This window comes from Rattus norvegicus, chromosome 12, assembly GCF_036323735.1.
Source record: "Rattus norvegicus strain BN/NHsdMcwi chromosome 12, GRCr8, whole genome shotgun sequence".
In the NCBI taxonomy this organism is placed as follows: Eukaryota; Metazoa; Chordata; class Mammalia; order Rodentia; family Muridae; genus Rattus; species Rattus norvegicus.
This window is the reverse complement of record NC_086030.1, coordinates 19223108-19243727: the sequence shown is the minus strand read 5'-3', so window position 1 is coordinate 19243727 and position 20620 is coordinate 19223108. Positions and strand designations below refer to the sequence as shown.

Genomic DNA, 20620 nt, shown 5'->3' with positions numbered 1-20620 from the left:
ACCCTAGGCTATGGGAAAGCCCACTGGCACTGGCACAGAATGAGTCCCTGCTTTGAGAACGCAGCCCCGTGCTGGGATTCTAAGTGTCACCTTGCTAGCTTTCTGTTGCAGGCGCATGGGTGCACCTCATGTGTGATGTGTGGAGCTCCGAGGACAACCCAAGCATCTTCCAACTTCTGTTTGAGACAGAGCCTCTCATTGGTCTGAAACTTCACCATATAGAGTGGCCAGGGAGGCGGCAACCTCCAGGGCTGGTTCTATCTCTGCCTCCCATCTTGTCACAATTGGCATTACAGGGAGGCACCACGGAGTCTGGCTCCTGCGCGTGGGCTGTAAGGATCTGATCACAGGTTCTGACATTCGTGGGCAAGCACCTCTATTTACCTACTCCGTCCTCTCCCCATACCTTATTTGATGCCTGGCTCTCACTAAGAGGTTTACCTGCACGGTCTCTCTTAAGCCCCGTAAACTCTGACAGGATTGGCAGCCTGCATGGCCCACGCTCCAAGTTCAAACTACGAGGAAGGGCAACGCCCCCTTGAGATCAGCCACTCCCCCACTTCGGATTGGTTGCTGCGGAAGGGGTGGGCTGCTCAAGGTGGGACCAATCTCTGGCCGTAAATAAGATGCCACATGGCACTGGCTTGCGAGGGCAGGAACGGGGAGAAATGCGCAGGCGCATCAAGGACGGGCGTAGTCTCGCTTGCTAGCTCTCGCGAGAAGATGAGGGGGGGTCTGGCTGGGGGCGGGGCCGCGCCTCGGGCGGGGCTGTAGCGGGAGGAGGCGACTTCGGCTGCAGAATCAGCAGCCTCAGCAACAGCAGCAGCAGCAGCAGCGGTGGTGACTGTAGCGGGCGCTAGGTGAGAATCGCAGGCTGGAGCGGAGTGAGGGGTGCGTGGGAGTCCCGGGTCCTAGGGTGGGGCGATCATCCACGGTTTGGCGATGCAGATTCGTACCTCATTCTGCCTGGCTATGCAGCTCCCACGTGGTCCCGGGTTCGAATCCCATTTCTATCCAGCTGGCTGTGTGACCTTAGCCAAGCGCGTGTCTTCTCTGAGCCATCTTCTTGTGCAGCCCTGCAGAATGCATGGAAGAAGGTGTGGCCACTTGGCCGATCTCCTTTGCAGTAGTAGCGCCTGGCTTGGAAGGGGACACCTCAGTTTTGCCTCTAGCTATTTGGGTGTCCAGGCGAGAAAGCAATTGTTCAGAGACTGTTGTGCTGCAGTGTCCCAGCAAGACCTTGCAGGAGGCTGTCTCTGAAGCCAGCTTTTGCACAGAGCAAGCACTGGCCCCAGGTCTCATCCCAGTCAACTGAGCATCCTCCTCTCCTGTGCGTTGCTGCGGGTAACCCCAGCAGCAGCCCCATGCCTGGTGGGCCACAGGAAGCGGAGCATTAGTGGCTAACAGTAGGACCTATCTTCTATTTGGGCTTCTGGCCACGAAGACATCGCTGGCAGACCCTGGGCACCGCGCATCCGCCTGACTGTCGCACAGAGAGCTGTAATGTTTGCACCCTTCTTAAATTATTTATTTTATAATCCCACGCTTTGCTGGGAACCCTGGAGTTGAATGGGAATGTGACCCTTGGGGTAGAACGGTGCTGTGAGCCTTCGATTGCTGGGACCCCCGCACAGTGTGACTCCAGGCTTGGTGACATGAGTTAGGGTCCTGTTTCTGGGTGTGAAGGAGAGGAAAAAGATTGTTAGGAAACTGCTGTGTGCATGGTATGATACTGCAACTTCGGGAGTTGCCTGAGGCAGAGTGTGGTGCCAGTTCTTGTGAGCAATCCTCTTGTGAGGCAAGAGGATTGCTGTGAGTTTGAGGGCAGCCTGGGCTACATAGTGAGGTTCAGGCCCACCTGGGTTACAGGGTAAGATTCTGACTTAAAACAAAAATCACAAAAGGGCCTGCCTGCATCTTCATGTTTAATTTCCTTGCAGATGAGCCGCTAGGATTTGGGGCTGAGCTTGCTTGCACGCAGGTGGTGACTGTTTATTGCCATCTTGTATTTGTGGGTCTGCGTCTTCAGTTCCTGTTATATGGGCAAACCACCAAATTAGGTGGCATGCTGGAAACCATGGGCCCTGGGTAGCTCAGGTCGGCGTGCTTCGGGTCCATTTGGTTTGGTGATATATCGTACGGTTGGAGTGCCACTGTATGAAAGACATTCGCAGTGTGCAGAGGACGCCAGGAAAGGCGGCACATACCTGTACTCCTGGCACTCGAGGTGGAGGCACGAGGGTCTACAGTTGAAGGCTAGCCTGGGCTACATAAAAACCCTGTCTCAAAGAAGCTAACCAAACAAAAGAAACACTAAGCATGAAGACTAGAAGCAGCCAATTCAGGAGACACTGAGTGGCTGTGCTCACGAGGGGCCTGTGGGGAGAAAGACTAGTTTCTGGTGGGCGGGCAGGGGGTTGTATGCGAGTCCATGTGTGTGTGCAGGTGCCTTGGAGGCCAGAGGACCTCTTTGGGTGTCGTCCTCAGGGCGGCCATACCCTCCTCTGAGACAGACTGGACTAGAGCTCACCAATTTGGCAAGGCTGGCTGCCTCGGGTTTTCAGGCACACAGTACTGTGTGAGACATTTTTACACTGCAGGTTCTGTGGGATCTGGACTCCCCGTGCTTGCGTGACGAGCACTGTACTAACTCAGCCGTCCTCCCAGCTCTGGGAGAATGTATTTCTGCTTGAGAAGAGCCTGGATACCCAGGCTCCGTGGCTGGAAATTGAGCCAAGACTGGGTCTGTTAGAGGTAAACCCTTGATCCTAGAGGGAAGGGCAGGTAAATTTGGGGTTTAGGGAGATGCAGTGGTGTCATTGTGGGTGTGGCACAGTGGCTGGGGGAGGGGGTGCAGAGCCTGAGGTCCCCTGGGGCTTCTCTGGGCAGTGAGGATCTCTATAAGAATTGGGCAGAAGAAAGAAGCAATACAAGTCCTGCCGGTCCCCACCATGCTGGGTACTGGGGGAGGCGTGGGAAAGTGTGATTTGTAAGTGCTAACACTTAGCTGACTGTGGACTGACAGCTCATGGTCATTACCACATGATCACCAGGGCTGGGTGGGGCGGTGATTCTGCTCTAGGAAGGCCAGGCCAGAAAGTACTGTGAGTGAAAACAGCCTGGTTACTCATAGGACTGAAATAAATCAGGTGGGAAAACACCACACACACTCACACGCACACACACACTCACACACACATGCACACACTCACACACACGCACACACTCAGACACACACTCACATACACATACATTCACATATATATACACACACATATACACACATTTACACATACACACACAGTCACATACACACACATTCACATATATATACACACATACACACATTTACACACACACTCACACACACATTCACATATATACACACACACATACACACATTTACACACACACACTCACACACACATTCACATATATACACACACATATACACATTTACACATACACACACATTCACATATATATACACACATACACACACATTCACATATATATACACACATACACACATTTACACATACAAACACACACATACACACACACACACTTTTGTTTGGCTGTCTAGGAGCTTGTTCTGTACATCAGGATGGCTTTGAAAACTCAGAGGTCCGCCTGCCTGTTTCCCAAGTGCTGGGCTGGGATTTAAAGCCTGTGCTACCATGCCCCGCTCACTGTGTAGTTTTTTAAAACAGAGTCTCATGTAACCCAGACTGGTCTCATTTACCTCTGTAGCTCAGGCTGACCCTGCACTCCTTCCTGATCGACTGCCTCCACTCCCCAAGTCCCGGGGTTACTGGCATGGGCCACTATGCCTGGGTTATGTGTGGTAGAGGTGGAACCCAAGGCTTTGCACGTGCTAGGTGAGTACCTTACCAGCTGAACCACACCCTCCACCCTGGACTACCATTTTAAACAGTGTATGTCTTCACTGTCCAGTTATTAAAAGTAGCCAGGAAGTGGTGTGCCTGTAACCCTGTCCTGAAGAGGTGGAGGCAGGAGGAGAAGGAGGTGGAGATGGAGGAGTGGGAGGAGGAGGGGAGGAGGAGTGGGAGGAGGAATGGGAAGAGGAGGAGGAATGGGAAGAGGAAGAGGAGGAGGAGGGTCTGGAGGAGGAAGAGCTGGAGCCAGAAGGGCTAGCTGTGAGTTTCACACCCCTTTAGTGTGTGCAGCCCCCACTGATGGCTGTGACTGGCCCACAGATGTGGCTGGAAATAGCCCACCCTCTCACTTAATACTTCCTGCTGTTAGCCACCGAGGTTGCTAAACTATTTAGAAACTCTGAAACTTTCCAAATGGGAAACAGCAGACTCAGTTGCCAGTGGGGGCAGGGAAGGGCTGTCCTGGAGCTAGCCTGACCAGCCCACCCATACTGCCCGCCTTTCCCATTGGCCAAAAGGATGGCTGATCTTCTCAGAACTGGAGTAGCCAGAAAGAAAACACTCACCAGTCACCACCGTGGCCAGCCTCCAGTTGGAACACTTAATTGGTTAGTTTCTAAAGAAACTCATAAACGAGCCAGGCAGTGGAGACAACTCTGGAGGCAGAGGCAGGTGGATCTCTCTGAGTTTGAGGCCGGTCTGGTCTGCCAAGTAAGTTCCAAGAGAGCCCGGGCTACACACAGAAACCCTGTCTTGAAAAAAAAAAAAAACGAAAACAAACAAACAAAAACCAAACCTCATAAGTAACTAATAATCCTTTACAGGACGAGGTGGGGGCATGGTGGCACGGGCTGTCTTCTGAGGCTGAGGCAGGGGGTGAGAGCCAGCCTCTGTTACGTAGTGATACCCTGTCTCAACAAAGAACGCCAGTTAGAAAGGGCCCGGTAGCTCACAGCTGATTGGTGGAGGTGAGTATGAATATAGGAGGGTCAGAAGTTCAGAGTCATCTGCTGCTTGGGGTTAGCCTGAGCTACGTGAGAACCTGTCTCAAAAACTTAACAAAAGATTTAGTAGATAGCTCGATGGGCAAGAGACTGTGCAAGCACAGGGACCTGAGTTTGCATCCCCCTGCAACCACATAAAGCCAAGTGTGGCCACATCTACCTGCAGGCTCAGCGCTGGCGGAAAAGAGGGAGTAGGGACAGGAGGATCCTGGGGCTCACTGGCCAACCGTTCTGACAAGATCAGTGAATTCCGGGCTCAGTGAGAAATTCCGTCTCAAAAAATAAACCAGAGAGGGATCGAGGAAGACACCTCCCTTCAACTGCTGGCCATCACATGCACGTGCCCAGGCATGCAAATAAATACGTAAGTAGAGGATTCCTGAGGGAAAACCTTGTCCCCCTTGAACTCCATCCTCAGGCAAGAGAGCATAGGCTAGACACTTAATACACTGTCCAGATTTATCCCTCCCGGACTTGAGGGTAACCGGCCAGCTTGTATCCCTTTTAAGATGTTGAGCCTAAAAAGAGAAAGACAGTTGGAGGGGAAGGGGACAGCACAGGGTGTGCCCTGGAGAAGGGTGAGAAGAGCCTTGCAGGCAGAGGGGACCGGCAGGGTACCATGGCCACGGGTGCTCCTGACCCCAGCAGCGCATGGGGTTATGGGAGGAGATGGGCTTGGAGGAGGCTTTCTGCGCTGGAACAGCTGCAGGGGACTTGACACAGTTGGCAGAGTGGAGGCTGGATTAGTCCTGAGCACACAGCAAACAAAGCAAACGAAAACACGAGACCGTTATTAGTTCCCGGGAAAATAAACTGTTGTGCGGGAGGGAAGAGAAAAAAATAATGACGGCGTCCTGGTAGTCCCAGCTGCGAACAGTCTCTCCATAGCGTGGCAGTGTATGTAAACACGGGCTGCTGCTCTAATTGAGAGTCGTGACATGCCTGAGAGGGCTGGCAGGGGAGGGGACACACTGTGATGTCACCTGCTGAGATGGGAAGTCAGAGCTAGAGCCAAGTGGCAGCTACGGAGTGAGCGAGCGCTAGCAGGTGCAGCAGATAGATCGCTGGCAGTCAAAGTCCCATAGGCACCAACACTCAGGAGGTGAGTGGATTTCTGAGTTCAAGGCCAGCCTGGGCTACATAGTGAGACCCTATCTCTGGGGGGGCACAGGAACTGAGGCAGAAGCAGCTGTGAGGATGGGAAAGAGGGAAGGAATACTGTTAGTTAAGGAACTTGGTGGCCTCTGTTCTCATTATAGACAGAAACAGTCTCTGTTGGCATTGATGTCTTAGGCAAGAGACTTCCCCTATTTGGCTGGCTTGGGTTTCCTGAAGGCATTTACTTATTGTTCTCGCTGGTATCCGCTGGTATCCATATCCGGTCTTAGCTAAGTCACTTGGCCATTCCTCAAAGACTTCATGCTGCCCCTAGCTTTGTCTTTGTTTCTTTTTGTTTCTTTTTTTTAAAAACATGTACTTTTATTCCTCTGTGTGTGTGTGTATGTGTGTGTGTGCACCCACTTGTGTCCAAGTGCTCACAGAAGCCCTAAGGAGGTGTTGGAAGGCCTGGGCCTGGAGCGACAGGCGGTTGTGAGCTGCTTGGTGTGTGTTTGTGCTGAGTATCGAACCCAGGTCCTCTGGAAGAGCGCCCCGTCCTCTTAACTGCTGGGCCATCTCTTCAGCCCTCACCACCTTCTTTCTGAGACAGAGTCTTGCTGGCGTTTACTGTTCTTGCTTGGCTGGCCAGCAAAGCCTCAGGACTCACTTGTCTCCCACTCACCCCCAGTCACCTGAGATTACAGGTACATGTGTACACACGTCCAGGTCTTTACATGGGTGAGAGGATTCAAATTCACACCCTCACGCTTATTCAGGAAGCACTCTTACTCACGGAACCATCTCGGTTCCTGCAAAGGGATTTTTAAACGTAGTTACAAGTGGAGAGAACACCAATGACCTTTCTCCACCTTCGGATGGCAGAGAATGGTGTCAGTCTTCCTGATGCCTACCTCACATGGGCCCGATGCCCAGAGCCTTGAGGATTTGCTGTGGCAAACAAGATGGGTCCTCCCTCCCAGAGTTCCTTAGTGCGAGTTCTGACAGTCTCCACACAGTGATGGGTTTGAGATGTGACAGGTCCCGTAGAAAAGAAATGGAATACGCCCGTGGCTATGTGGTGAGCAGCGGCAGAGTTGGGGGCCTGCGCGGCTGAGGGATTGTGGGTCCTAGGACCTACTCTCTGAGGCCTGATCAGGAAGGAGGGCCCCTGAGAGTGGCCCAGTAGAGGGACCTACATCGGTGCAGCAAGAACCTGCCCGCCGGGGCCACTAATGAATGACAGGGAATCTCTTTGGCTATACTGCAGTGACCAAGAGGACAGATGGTCTGTTCGCCACTACAGAAAGGGTTAGAATCAGAAGCCGGGGGACACCATGATCAGAGGACTAGGGACAGAGACATGTCCTAATTGGCTTTCACCACAGCAATGTGGCAAGAAGGTAGGAGGGTAGAAACAGGGAGAGGGATTGGGGCATTGAGCAATACAGTGAGAGCTGAGAGAGGCCTGGGTGGGTAGAGGAGTGTGGGACAGGGGATATGAACAGACTCTGCAAATAAAGTTGGCTATGGTCTACTGCTGTTTTCTGTTCTAGAGATAGAACCTTGGCTCTCACATATGTTCCACCACTGATCCACACCCCAGCCCCTCACTGGGGGATTCTAGGCAGGGGCTCTACCACTGAGCCACACCCCCAGCCCCTCACTGGGGGATTCTAGGCAGGGGCTCTACCACTGAGCCACACCCCCAGCCCCTCACTGGGGGATTCTAGGCAGGGGCTCCACCACTGAGCTCTTCCCTCTTCTCCTTTTCATTTTGATACAAAGTCTTCTAAATTGCCAGTACTGGCTTTGGACTAGCTATGTAGCCAGGCAGTCCTGGAATGTGCCATCCTCTGGCCTCAGTCTCTCAAGTAGCTGAGAATTACTGGCATGAGCCACCAAGCCAGGTCTGTGCGCTCATCCTCTCGTGCACACACGCTCCCTGTGTTAGCTGTTGCTCTGTAGAATGCTTCCTAACTACTGACATTTGCCATGCGGGCTGGGGGTTTGTTCCCTTGTCTAATCACACAGTCAGAAGCTTCATAGGAAAGTGTGAAGGGACAGACAGCAGTGTGCTCTGCTGGGAGGGAGGGAAGGACAGAAGGACAGAGGCCAAGCCAGCCACTGTCTGACACAGGTATGTCAGAAGACAGCCTACTCTTGCACCTCCTCTGGGGCTCCAGAACCCCAGTGGGAAGGCATTCCTTAACAGTTGAGTCACTCTGTCTCCTCTGAGCTTTCTTAACAGGCTTCTTGAGAAATGACTGACACGCAAATGAAACACCCTCTTCTTGTTTAATGTATTTAATGTAATATGTAACTGAATGGGGTTTGGCATATGAATACTACAATTAACATTTCCAGCTGGGTGTGGTGCTACATGTCTGTCCTCCCCGCAGTGGGAAGCTCAGGGCAGCAGGAGGAGGACCTTGTGTTACATGAGACCCAGCCTTAAGAATAGTAAGATGCTTCCAACGCTCACACGCTGACGCTCAGCCACAGTGATCCTCGCTGCTTTCTACATGGTAGATGGAGTCATAGGTACAGAGGCCTTGTTTGTAGGCTTGTCTCAGTATGCTGGTTCTGAGGATGGTTGATTGGTTTCTATGTGCATTGAAGCTCTGCCTGCCTGAATATCATGTATGTCTGTGTGAGGGTGTCAGATCCTGGAGTTACAGCTGTGAGCCACCATGTGGGTGCTGGGAATCGAACCCGGGTCTTCTGGAAGAGCTGAGCCATCTCTCCAGCGCCTTGGGAAACTTTTACGACTGGCATTGGCACCAGACCTCTGCAGGCAGCGAGCTATGCAGTTCTGCTATTCATACCAAGGCTACACTACCAGTCCCACCATGAGGCGAGCCACCTGGGACCAGCAGGGCTGGGCTCACTGGCTTAGCAAAATCCTTCATTTAGGATGACGGGAGACAGCCAGTGGACCAAGGACTTGCCACAGAAGCCCGAGGACTGACAAGAACCCATGTAATGCTAGGCACAGTAGCACAAGTCTCTAAACCCAGCACTCCTGGGAGGTGAGGACAGGAGTCAGCCGAAGGTTAAAGGTCAGCTACCTTCCTGTATGCAACCAGATGGCACCCTGTTTAAAACCAGCAGAAGGCTGGGTCTAGAGAGGTGCTCAGTGGAGCATTGGCTGCTTCTTCGGAGGACCCAGGTTCAGTCCCCAGAGGCCACATGGCAACTCATAACCATCTGGAACTCCAGGATCTGGGGGGTCCCACATTCTCTTCTGGCCTCCCTGGGCATCACGCACACATGGTGCCTAGCCATGCACGCAGGCAAAACACACATACACATTTTTATTTTTAAGTATAAGGAAAAAGGTGACATCCAACACTAACTTTACATTCTAATGTTGGCATAAGTGCTGTGGCATGCAAACCCATGCTCACGCGAATCCACATGAACACATATGCAAACCCTTCCTTTCCAGCTAATCCCCCACACTAAGGCAGACGGCGTGCGTGAGTAAAATTGTGCAACAAACATTCACGCTGATATTAATTTATGCAAATTGAGAACAAAGTGGAGGGTGTGACAGGGACACCTGCATTCACAGCACTAAGGCTGAGGCAGGAGCATGAGGAATCCAAAGGCAGCCTCCTGGGTTACAGAGTTGAGACTCCACCTCAAAAGCGACAGGGCGAGCTAAGAAAAAGCCTTAATTGATGCACATGGACCCCAGTTTGAGCCTTAACATCTATGTGCAAAGCCGGGAGGTGTGGTGGTGATGTTTTGTAATCCGAGCTCGGAGAGCTGAGCCAGGAGGACCGGGAGCGCTTTGGCAGCCTAGCCTATGTGAACCCACGACCTTGGGCAAGTGATGAAGAAAAATCACCTGTAGCAAAAACAAGGTAGACGGTGCCAGTGGAGAGATATCTGAGACTGTCGACTCATTTTCCCTGGGTGTGCCCACACACACACACATGCATGCATGCACATACAGATACATGCACAGGCATACATCACATGCATGCACACACAGATACGTGCACGCATGGGGGAGTATGTACATCAAGCTTAAATCTGGTCTTTGACCTCAAATTGCTTCTGCAAAGCTGGGTCTCAGGTGCACGGGCTATGAGCCCTTAGATCCCCCTCCCACCTGCCAGTCTCTGAGTCCTCAGTCTGCAGCTTTCAAATAGTACAGACTACAAGGTCAACCCGATTGGGAGTTCTTCAAAGACAAGCACCATACCTAGTGTATCTTCAACACTCCGTATAATACTCAAGTTTGTGTTCCCTGATCTAAGGATAACTGGTTTACACGAGCTAAGTCCATTCAATACACGTCAAAGGTACTTTCTGTCACTACCTGATATGTTACCAGGATCAGTTCCAGATCTGTTCAGGGCCAGGCCTGACACAAGCCTGTCACCCCAGCTAGTTTTAGGAGGCTGAAGCAACAGAATCAAAAGTATAAAGTCTGCCTGGGAAAGAATGAGTTCAAGAACAGCCTGAGTAACTCAGCCAAGTTTATATTTTGTCTCAGAATAAAAAGCTAAAAGGGCACTGGGAGCCAGGGCATAGTGGTGCGTACGTTTAATGTCAGCAGAGGCAAAATGATCTCTACAAATTCAAGGACAGCTTGGTCTACATAGCCAGTTCCAGGCCGAAAGGGTTACTCAGTAAGTCCATGTCTCCAAAATAGGAAATGTAGCTTGGCCCAGTTTTTTTTTTTTTTTTTTTTTTCCGGAGCTGGGGACCGAACCCAGGGCCTTGCGCTTCCTAGGCAAGCGCTCTACCACTGAGCTAAATCCCCAACCCCAGAAATGTAGCTTAGTAGAGTCTTTGCCTAGAATCCCCCAGTGAGGGGCTGGGGCGTGGCTCAGTGGTAGAGCCCCTGCCTAGAATCCCCCAGTGAGGGGCTGGGGTGTGGCTCAGTGGTAGAGCCCCTGCCTAGAATCCTCCAGTGAGGGGCTAGGGTGTGGCTCAGTGGTAGAGCCCCTGCCTAGAATCCCCCAGTAAGGGGCTGGGGCGTGGTTCAGTGGTAGAGCCCCTGCCTAGAATCCCCCAGTGAGGGGCTGGGGGCGTGGCTCAGTGGTAGGGTGCTTTTCTAGCACCCATGAAGCAATGGGTTCTGTCCCCAATGCTCCAAAAAAGGCTGGAACAAAGAAAAGGAGAGTGAATGAGAGAAGCAGGGTGGGGGGATTGGGAAGGGTGAAGGGAGATTGAGATTGCCTTAGTGATTATGAAGGCCAAGAAGTGCAGGCCCAGACAACAGTGTCCCAGCTTAAAGACAGCCACATGGAGGACAAGTCTTCTTGCTTTGACCTAAGTTCTTTCATAATGATTTTTTTTTTTTTACAAATATGTCAATTTTTATAGCAAGCCTTTGGGATTTTAGTTGAGATTTCTGTTCTGTTCTGGCGTGGGATGGCTGGAAGAGGTCTACTGCACTGGTCAGAGCACTCTGCTTTTTTTTTTTTTAAGACAGATTTTTGCCTAGCCCCGAACTCACTGAGATCCCCCTGCCTCTCGAGTACTGGGATTAAAGTGTGCAGTGCAGTGCCCTGCCACCCTTCCAACTCCTGCCTCCTCCTTATGTCACTGCTGGGGTAATAAGTGTGTCCCATTAGTCCCAGCTGCAGTCTTAGTTTCCCCATTTGAACGTTCATGTCACCCACCTTCACACACACACACACACACACACACACACACACACTCACTCAGAATAACCTCGTGTGTCATGTCTGTGTATATATGTGTGTGTTAACTGTATGTTAGTGACGGGGGAGGTTGGGATGTTGCAGGTCCACAGCCTAATTACAGTTTATCTTGAAGAGTCTTTGACTGCCTTAATAGCCATTTGTTGCCCATCTCTGTCTGGCCCGGCATCCTCTGGACTAGCAGGCAAACCTTTGGGCGTGTACAAACAAATGTCTAGCTCCCCCCAACCAAAAAGCAGAGACTGTCCTCAGCCTCTGAGGCCGAGGGCAGAGATCTTCAGTTTGCTGTGACCGCCTCCATGACACTGGTGTCTGCCGCTGTATTTGAAGAGCACCCTCCTTCATGCCTTTCTTTGCTCCGTTACTATTAATGACTTCGAACTGTTACTGCATTGGAACATGGAATCTGGGGTAACCTAAGTCCGTGCCCGGGCCTGGTCACTCACTTAGGCTCAGAATAAACTATCTTGTCCCCTGTGAGAGGCAGTTGTGTTTTTGAGTTGACACACTTTACCCACCGAGCCATCTCTGCACCCCAGAATAACCTTTGGCTAAACGTCTGGGCTTCCAGTGGCCTCGTCCTGTTGACACTCAAAAGAAACCCTCCCACGTTATTTGACTTTCCTACCTGATGGTCCTGAGTCTGAAAAATAGATCCCACCCTCTATAGGAGTGTGGCTCTGCCTCGCGCCCTCACTCCCAGCTACGGTGACTACACAGAATGTGGCCCAGGTCACAGGATGCATGTGCCAAGGTGGCCCCAGCCTCTCATGTTGGTGTGAGGCTGGTTTGAAACGGTCGGGCCCCAACATGGCATCTGCCTTCTGGCTACCTGGCTTGCCTGTGGCATTGTGTTATGTATGTGGTGGGTGAGAGAAATGTCTGGTAGCCGTGTCGCAGGCAACTGCGCCTGCCTGGCAGTTGTGTTTGGTGTCGAACCTTCCCCGGTTATCAGAACACTTGGGAGCACATGGGCCCCAGTCCTGGGAAGGTCTCCAGGTTGAGCATGTGGGTGAGACCCAGCGTCTGAGGTGTCCTGCTGACGGCAGAGCCCTGGTCCCACAGCTGTCGCAAGTCTACCTGACGGAGTCCTTTTGCTGAGCCCGCCCTACCCCTGTTCCCGTTGCTTCAGAGCAGCGGGCCTTGTGTTGACTGCTATTTTGAAAGAGTTGGAGATTCTGGACTTAATTTTTAAATGGAAAATTACTCTCTGAGGTCATTTGTGGTCCCTGACTGTTTCTGAGGCTGGCAGGGCTCATGGCTGTGGTTCACTGCCTCACCGCTGTCTGCTGACTCCCCAACCCTCACAGAAGGCAGCGTAACATACCCCCACGTGTCTGGAAACAAGGCTAGACATCCCTAGATCACAAACTACTTAAAAACAAAATAAAACTGGTTGGTGGTGGTACCAACATGACAGGCCTTTTCTCTCCTTTGCTCCCATCCCTGCAGTCCTGGGAGTTGTGACTTTTAAGTGGTAGAGTGGGCCCCTTCAAAGGGCCGCTGACACAGAACCCTTTCCTGTATGCAGCTGACTCAGTTCTGGAACTGCTGTTTATGTGGTTTGTCTGAGGTCAGACAGGCTAAGAGAGGCCTCCTTGATGTTGAAAATGAACCCTGGCCTCTCGGACTGTAAGGTGAGTGTGTCTCAGTGGACAGAGCCCACAGGTTTGTCACCTTTGAGAGAGACTGCAACTAGCCCAGGTCTGGCTGTGTGTGGACTTGTTCCACCAAGACAACTCCAAAGCTGAATGGAGTTTGACTGTCCAAAGGGAATCTTCAGATAGGAAAGGTAGCTCAGTGGTAGAGCCCCTGTCTAGAATTCCCCAGTGAGGGGGTGGAGTGTAGCTCAGTGGTAGAGCCCCTGTCTAGAATTCCCCAGTGAGGGGGTGGGCATGGGTCAGTGGTAGAGCCCCTGCCTAGAATCCCCCAGTGAGGGACTGGGGTGTGACTCAGACAGAGAGTGCTTGCCTGTTGTTTATGAAACTCCGAGTTTCATCTACACTGTGGCATTAGAGGAAAACTCTGGGATTTAGTACCATGTCTTACTTCCTAGAAGAACCCAGATGTGACTTATTGACAGACCTATTTTTATACACACCTTCATTCCACATTTTGTTTGCTTGTTTTTTTTTAAGATTTATTCATTTATTATATATATAATGTAGCTTTCTTCAGATACACCAGATACACTGTAGCTTTCTTCAGATACACCAGAAGAGGGCATCGGATCTCTTTACAGGTGGTTGTGAGCCACCATGTGGTTGCTGGGAATTGAACTCAGGACCTCTGGAAGAGTAGTCGGGTGCTCTTAACCGCTGAGCCATCTCTCCAGCCCTGTTTGCTTGTTTTGAACACTCAATTTACGTATATGAGAATTTTGTGTGCTTGTGCATCTGGGTACCATATACCATGGTGCCCATGGAGGCCAGAAGGTGGTGTCAGATCCCCTGGGACTGGAGTTCCGAGGCAGTCGTGAGCTGCCCTGCAGATCCCGGGAAACAAACACTGGTCCTGTACAAGAGCAGCAAATGTTCTTAACCACTGAGCCACACCCCCAGCCCACCATCCCCCATTTCAACTAAGCAGACTCAGTCAGTCAACATTGGGACCTTATGGGACGTCCCGGTGAGAGAGGAGCTGTGGCTTCCACAGTCCACTCAATTCCCTCTTCCATGGGCCTCTGTAGCTGGCCTGATACTTGAAGTATTTATAGACAGGGTGTGACTGTGGAGTCTGGTCTAGCCTGAGCTCACAGTCCTTTTATCTCAGTCACCACAGCGGGATGTACACGGGGCATCGCCGTTCTTGCCTGAAAACTAGGTTTTTGTTTCATTGGTTTCTCTATTTTACCTGTATTTTGTTTTAGCGATTTCTGTGCTAGCCCTTCTTGTTTCTCCCTGCAAAGGTTTGGTTTATCTCACTCTTTCCCCAGTTGTGAGAGGTGGGAGTTTTTCATCTATATAGATATTTATTATTTATAAATGTTATCTATTTATATATATAACATATAAATGGATAATAGATATTATGGCAGATATCATCTGTTTATCTGTATAAATAGGTCAGTACTTGTTCTGGTTTGCTTGTTTACTAGTCCAGGCCTCACTGTATGCATCAGCCCGGACTTGAACTCGTGGAGATCCTCTCGCTTCTGCTGGAATGGCAGGCAAGCACCAGCACAATGGCCGAGTTTAGACCATTGGTCTGTGGTCTCCTTTCCAGAGCCCTGCTAGCCTGGAGTCTGTGGGTTTCAGTGCATTGTGTTCTCGGTGTTCATTCAGTCCATGTCTTTTTACGTCTTTCCTTCAAGGGGCTGAGGTGGCTCTGTAGTAAAGTGTTTGCTGTGTAGGTGTGATGACTGAGTTGGATTCCCCCCACCCCCAACTCACATAGAGAGCCAGATACAGTGTATCTAATACAGCGCTCCTAAGCCTAAGCAGGGGGCTGAGAGGGAAGGGTTGGCCGGAAGTGTTGGTAATAAGCGCTATGGCTGGAGTAGTAGATGCTGCCTCTAAACATGGCAGGAGGGGAGGGCCAACTTCAGAGATGTCCTTCAACCTCCACCTGTGTGTTCTGACATGTGCAGCCCCCCCCACACACACCCCAACTTCTTTTGAAGAGAGAGTCTTATGTAGCCCAGGTTAGCCTTGAACTCACTACGTAGCCCAGGATGACCCCAAAATCTTTTTTTTTCTTTTCTTTTTTTTCGGAGCTGGGGACCGAACCCAGGGCCTTGCACTTGCTAGGTAAGCGCTCTACCACTGAGCTAAATCCCCAACCCCTGACCCCAAATTCTTGACCCTCCTGCCGCCACCTCCCGGGTACTCAGTTTGCAGGGATGTACCACCACAACGAGTTTTTTGCAGTTCTGGTGATAGAGTCCAGGGCTCCATATCTGCTAACTGAGCTACCCCACCCCGGTCTGAAGTTTTTCGCTTTTTGCTTTGAATTTTTTTGAATTTTGACGCTTTATTGTGTGATACGTATGTGTCTGTGGTTATTTCTGTCTTCTTCGTGGGTTGAATTTTCTGTGATGGTGCAACATCTCTCCTTCTCTCGAGTTCTTCTGAAGTTTTCCTCATCTGCTCTTAGTGTAACTGCTTCTGCTTGCTTTTGGCTAGTGTTTGTCTGACTGATAGCCTCTGTCCCGTTGGAAAGTGGGAGTAAAGGTGGTACCCAGGCCCCTCTGGGTCTTGCTGGGAGAGTGGCAGGGAGTCAGTTTGTCTATCCCACTCCACACCGTCTAACCAGCTCCTCCTAGCGGTCGACACCAGGTAGGATCAAGGCCCAGGCTACCATACCAGTAGATGGGGTTCCAGATCAACTTCCTGCTTTGGCCCCGTGGTTGCACTTGGGTGCCAATGGTAGTATCTGCTTTGCGCTGTGAGGGGGTGATCTCCCAGGAGACCCTGCTGCTTGCTGTGAGGGATGATCTCCCAGGTGACCCTGATGTGCTTTCCCTTCGGTGCTGAGCTTAAGTGGAATGGGTGTTACTAGACCTGTCACTAAGCCACTGTGAGCACGACCCTGGTCCCTGATGGGACAGCTGCAGTTCTTTGGGGACACTGGTCCTGCTTTGGAACCTGAGAACCAGATCACTCACCCCTGGCGTGGTTTAGGCTCATGCCATCTGGGCACTCTGATGGGGCCCAGCGTGTGCCAGAGGCAGGTCGCTTGACTGATGTCCCGCTGCATGCTGGGTAGGGCCTGACTCAGCTGCACTTGCTCAGCCCGAGACTGCACAGTGGAAGGGTCTTAGGACACGGGCAGCTTCAGCCTCCTGGTGAGGGACATTTCATAACAACTTCCTCTCCTTCCTCCTTGCACCTCCTCACATGGTTAGTTTCTAGGAAACCCTTTCCTTTCCTTTCTATTTTTTTATTTTAAGATTTATTTTATGTGTCCGTGTGTCTGTGCGGGAGTGTACAAAGCCATAGGTCAACCTCAGTCTTCGTCCTCAGAACCATCTGTCTTAGTCTTTGTAGGTGGGTGTGTATATGTACAGGTGTACATGTGTGTAGGGTATGTGTAGGTCAGAGGTAACCGCAGGCATCATTCCCTTGGGGCCGTGTGCCCTCTCTTTTGAAACTGTCTCTCTAGGACATGAGGCTTGCCCACTAGGTTAGCCAGGCTAGCCAGCATAGCCCAGGAAGCCTCCTGGCTATCTCTTTGCTGAGATTATAAGAACTAGCTATCCATTTGTTTGTTTGCATGGGGGTGGGGTGGGGATGGTTTGTAGACAGGGTTCCTCTGTGTAGCCCTGGCTGTCCTGAAACTTACTGTAGAGACCAGGCTGGCCTCAAAGTCAGAGGCCCTCCTGCTTCTCCCTCCTAAGTGCTGGGATTAAAAGGGTACCCACACCAGGCATATTTTCTGTTTCTTGGGACAGGGTCTCTCTACATAGTCCTGGCTGTCTTGGAACTTAACCATGTAGACCAGGCTGGCCTCCAATTCATAGAGATCTGCCTGCCTCTGCCTCCCTGGTGTTGGGATTAAGGCTGTCGCCAATGTGCCTGGCCACACCTGGATGAACCAGATTCTAAGGATCTAGCTTGGGTTCTCATGTTTGCACAAGAAGCTCTCTATCCTCTGGGACATCTGCCTAGCCCCTTAACCTTTTTCAGTGCAGGGACAAAAAGGTCTCTACTTACCTTGGTGATACCCCATGGTGGAGTAACTGAAGCCCCAACCAGAATTTACACACGAAGGCTAGAGGCTGGACATGCAAATGGGTTGGTTGGTGGGAAGTGGAGGAGGGGGACCGGGCCACCCAAGGCCCTGCATGTGGGAGAAAAGTCCGTGTTGTTCTGAACCTCTAACCTGGTGTGTTCTGGCCTCTCCAGGTCCCTCTCCCAGCACCATGTCCCAGCGGTACACAAGGCTGAAGTGAAGGGCCAGGTGTGGCCCTGCCCAGGGCAGCATGACCAAGCCGCGGCTCTTCCGGCTGTGGCTGGCACTAGGGTCGGCCCTCATGATTCTTTTGATCATTGTATATTGGGACAACGTGGGCACTGCCCACTTCTATCTGCATACGTCCCTGTCCAGGCCACACATCCTAGAACCCCTTCCCACCCAGGGGCTGGCAGAGGAGAACGTGTTGGCTTCCGATGTGGACGAGTTTTTGGACACGCTCCTTAGTTCTGACGCGAAACACAACGACCTTTCCAGGAGAAAAACTGAGCAGCCCCCGGTGCTCACCCCCAGCAAGCCAGTCTTGAGCCACATGGAGGAGAACGTGAGAGGCTACGACTGGTCCACCCATGATGCCCAGCAGAACCCAGACCGGGACAGGCAGCAGGCCGAGAGGAGGAGCCTGCTGAGGGATTTCTGTGCCAACGCCAGCCTGGCATTCCCCACCAAGGACCGCTCTTTTGACGACATCCCCAACTACGAACTGAACCACCTGATTGTGGACGACCGCCACGGGGTCATCTACTGCTACGTGCCCAAGGTGGCCTGCACCAACTGGAAGCGAGTGATGATCGTGCTGAGCGAGAGCCTGCTGGACCGGGGCAGCCCCTACCGAGACCCCCTGGACATCCCCCGGGAGCACGTGCACAACACCAGCACGCACCTGACCTTCAACAAGTTCTGGCGCCGCTACGGGAAGTTCTCCCGTCACCTCATGAAGGTCAAGCTGAAGAAGTACACCAAGTTCCTGTTCGTGCGCGACCCCTTCGTGCGCCTCATCTCAGCCTTCCGCAGCAAGTTCGAGCTGGAAAACGAGGAGTTTTACCGCAAGTTCGCGGTGCCCATGCTCCGGCTGTACGCCAACCACACCAGCCTGCCCGCCTCGGTGAGCGAGGCTTTCAGCGCAGGCCTCAAGGTCTCCTTCGCCAACTTCATCCAGTACCTCCTGGACCCACACACGGAGAAGCTGGCGCCCTTCAACGAGCACTGGCGACAGGTGTACCGCCTCTGCCACCCGTGCCAGATAGACTACGACTTCGTGGGGAAGCTGGAGACCCTGGATGAGGATGCTGCCCAGCTCCTGAGGTCCCTCAAGGTAGACTCCCAACTCCACTTCCCTCCCAGTTACCGGAACAGGACCGCCAGCAGCTGGGAGGAAGACTGGTTTGCCAACATCCCCCTGGCCTGGAGGCAACAGCTCTATAAACTCTACGAGGCCGACTTTGTTCTCTTTGGCTACCCCAAGCCAGAAAACCTGCTCAGGGACTGAGCTCCCATAAGCCCTCACGCTGCCACAAGAAACTGAGATGGTCCTTTGAGAATGGGACCCCGTGGCCTCCTGGTTCTCTCCTGGCTTCCTGTACCTTCCCTGGTGTAGACAGGCAGAGGATGACACAACCCAAGCACCTCACTCTCCAGAGTTTCGCGCCCCACCCCCACCCCCACCCTTTTGCAATCTGGGTTTGTTTACTCCACAGCCTGTACTCATGGGACACTGTGTTAATACTGTTTTCTACGATTAATATATTTCAGATATATTTAATAAGAAAGTGGGAGGAAGCTGGAGTAAAGTGTGGAGCCCGCACCCTTGTACTCCTGTGGTGCTTTGGGTCACAGAAAGCACACACAGGAAGGGGGCCAGGGGCTAATGGGATATCCCCTGGAGGTGGAACCCTCAAAGGTGTCTTCAACTAGAGAAGAGCCTAAGTTTGAAGCTGGCTGTTTTAGATGGTGGTATTTTAGGTATTTTAGGTGGTGGTGGAGGTGGTGATGATGATGGTGGTGGAGGTGGTGATGGCGATGGCGGTGGAGGTGGTGATGGCGATGGCGGTGGAGGTGGTGGTAGCGGAGGCGGCGGCGGCGGTGGTGGTGATGGTGGTGGTGGCAGCGGCGGTGGTGGAGGTGGAGGTGGTGGTTACTGTAACAAAGCCCCTGAGGCTCAGTCATTTTTAAGGGCCTGGTGCTAACATCAGCTTCTGTGAGGCCGTCAGACTGGTGGCAGCAGCCGGAATGTGTGCAAGGAGAGATCTCGCCATGCAGGAACCAGTGTGACTGAGTCTCACACACTGCACTTCCTCTGAGAGCATGGGCTCCTTCAGCTTCAAACTCCCCTAGTCCCCCCGAGAACAAGTTCCAACACCTAGACCCCTAGAGGACATACCCAAACTCTCCAGCCCAGCCATCACAAGCTTTTTAAAAGTTATTTTTTAAATAATTATTTATTGTAAACATTTACTTGTTTTTAAATATTTATTTTTTAAAAAATATGTTTCTATGTACGGGTGTTTGGCTTGCATGTATGGCTGTGCACCACAGGTATGGAATACCCGTAGAGGCCAGAAGAGGGCGCTGGATCCCCGAGGACTGAGTTTCCGAGGGTTGAGAGCTACCACGTGAGTGTCCGGTCCTGTGGGAGAGCAGGCAGTGCTTTTACCACTGAGACATTGCTCTCTCAGCCCCTTTGCCTCTTGTTTTTAAGGAGAGGCAGATGCATCCTTTGAGCGAGAAAGCCCGTATATAGGCCCAGGTGTCTGAGGAGATCAGAAGAGAATGTCGAACTCTTGTGAGCTGCTGATATGGGTGCTGGGATTGCTTTCAGGTCAGAACCGTAGAGCAAAGCCAACTCTCGACCCTAGCTCTTCCTTTAACCCAGTGTCCAAGCTAGTGCTATCGGCCTGTTATCCCTGTTGCTTGGGATGCTGAGGCAGAAGGATCAAAGTTTAAGGCCTGCCGGGACTACAGCGTGAGATCCTATCTCAGAACTTAAAAGACGGCTTAGTGGTAGAGTTCTTGCTTCCAATGAAGGGCTGGGGCATGGCTCAATGGTAGAGCCCCTGCCTAGAATCCCCCAGTGAGGGGCTGGGGCGTGGCTCAATGGTAGAGCCCCTGCCTAGAATCCCCCAGTGAGGGGCTGGGGGCTTGGCTCAGTGGTAGAGCCCCTGCCTAGAATCCCCCAGTGAGGGGCTGGGGCGTGGCTCAGTGGTAGAGCCCCTGCCTAGAATCCCCCAGTGAGGTGCTGGGG

The 20620-nt window shown here is 52.0% G+C and overlaps 1 protein-coding gene across 6 annotated transcripts; it reads left to right on the top strand.

Annotated features, from left to right (window-relative positions):
- The first annotated feature begins 715 nt into the window (after window positions 1-715).
- Chst12 (carbohydrate sulfotransferase 12) lies at window positions 716-19183 on the top strand. 6 transcript variants are annotated; one of them, XM_017598322.3, is made up of 3 exons: window positions 750-860; window positions 5070-5267; window positions 17532-19183. In XM_017598322.3, exon 3 carries the CDS (start codon window positions 17609-17611, stop codon window positions 18866-18868), a length of 1260 nt encoding a protein of 419 aa, XP_017453811.1. In that variant the 5' UTR covers window positions 750-860; window positions 5070-5267; window positions 17532-17608; the 3' UTR covers window positions 18869-19183. The 6 variants fall into 6 exon arrangements, with proteins under 6 accessions (XP_006248997.1, XP_017453811.1, XP_038945315.1 ...); XM_006248935.3 differs by lacking the exon at window positions 5070-5267 and having other exon boundaries at window positions 716-860; XM_039089387.2 differs by lacking the exons at window positions 750-860; window positions 5070-5267 and adding an exon at window positions 867-891.
- The last annotated feature ends 1437 nt before the right edge of the window (window positions 19184-20620 follow it).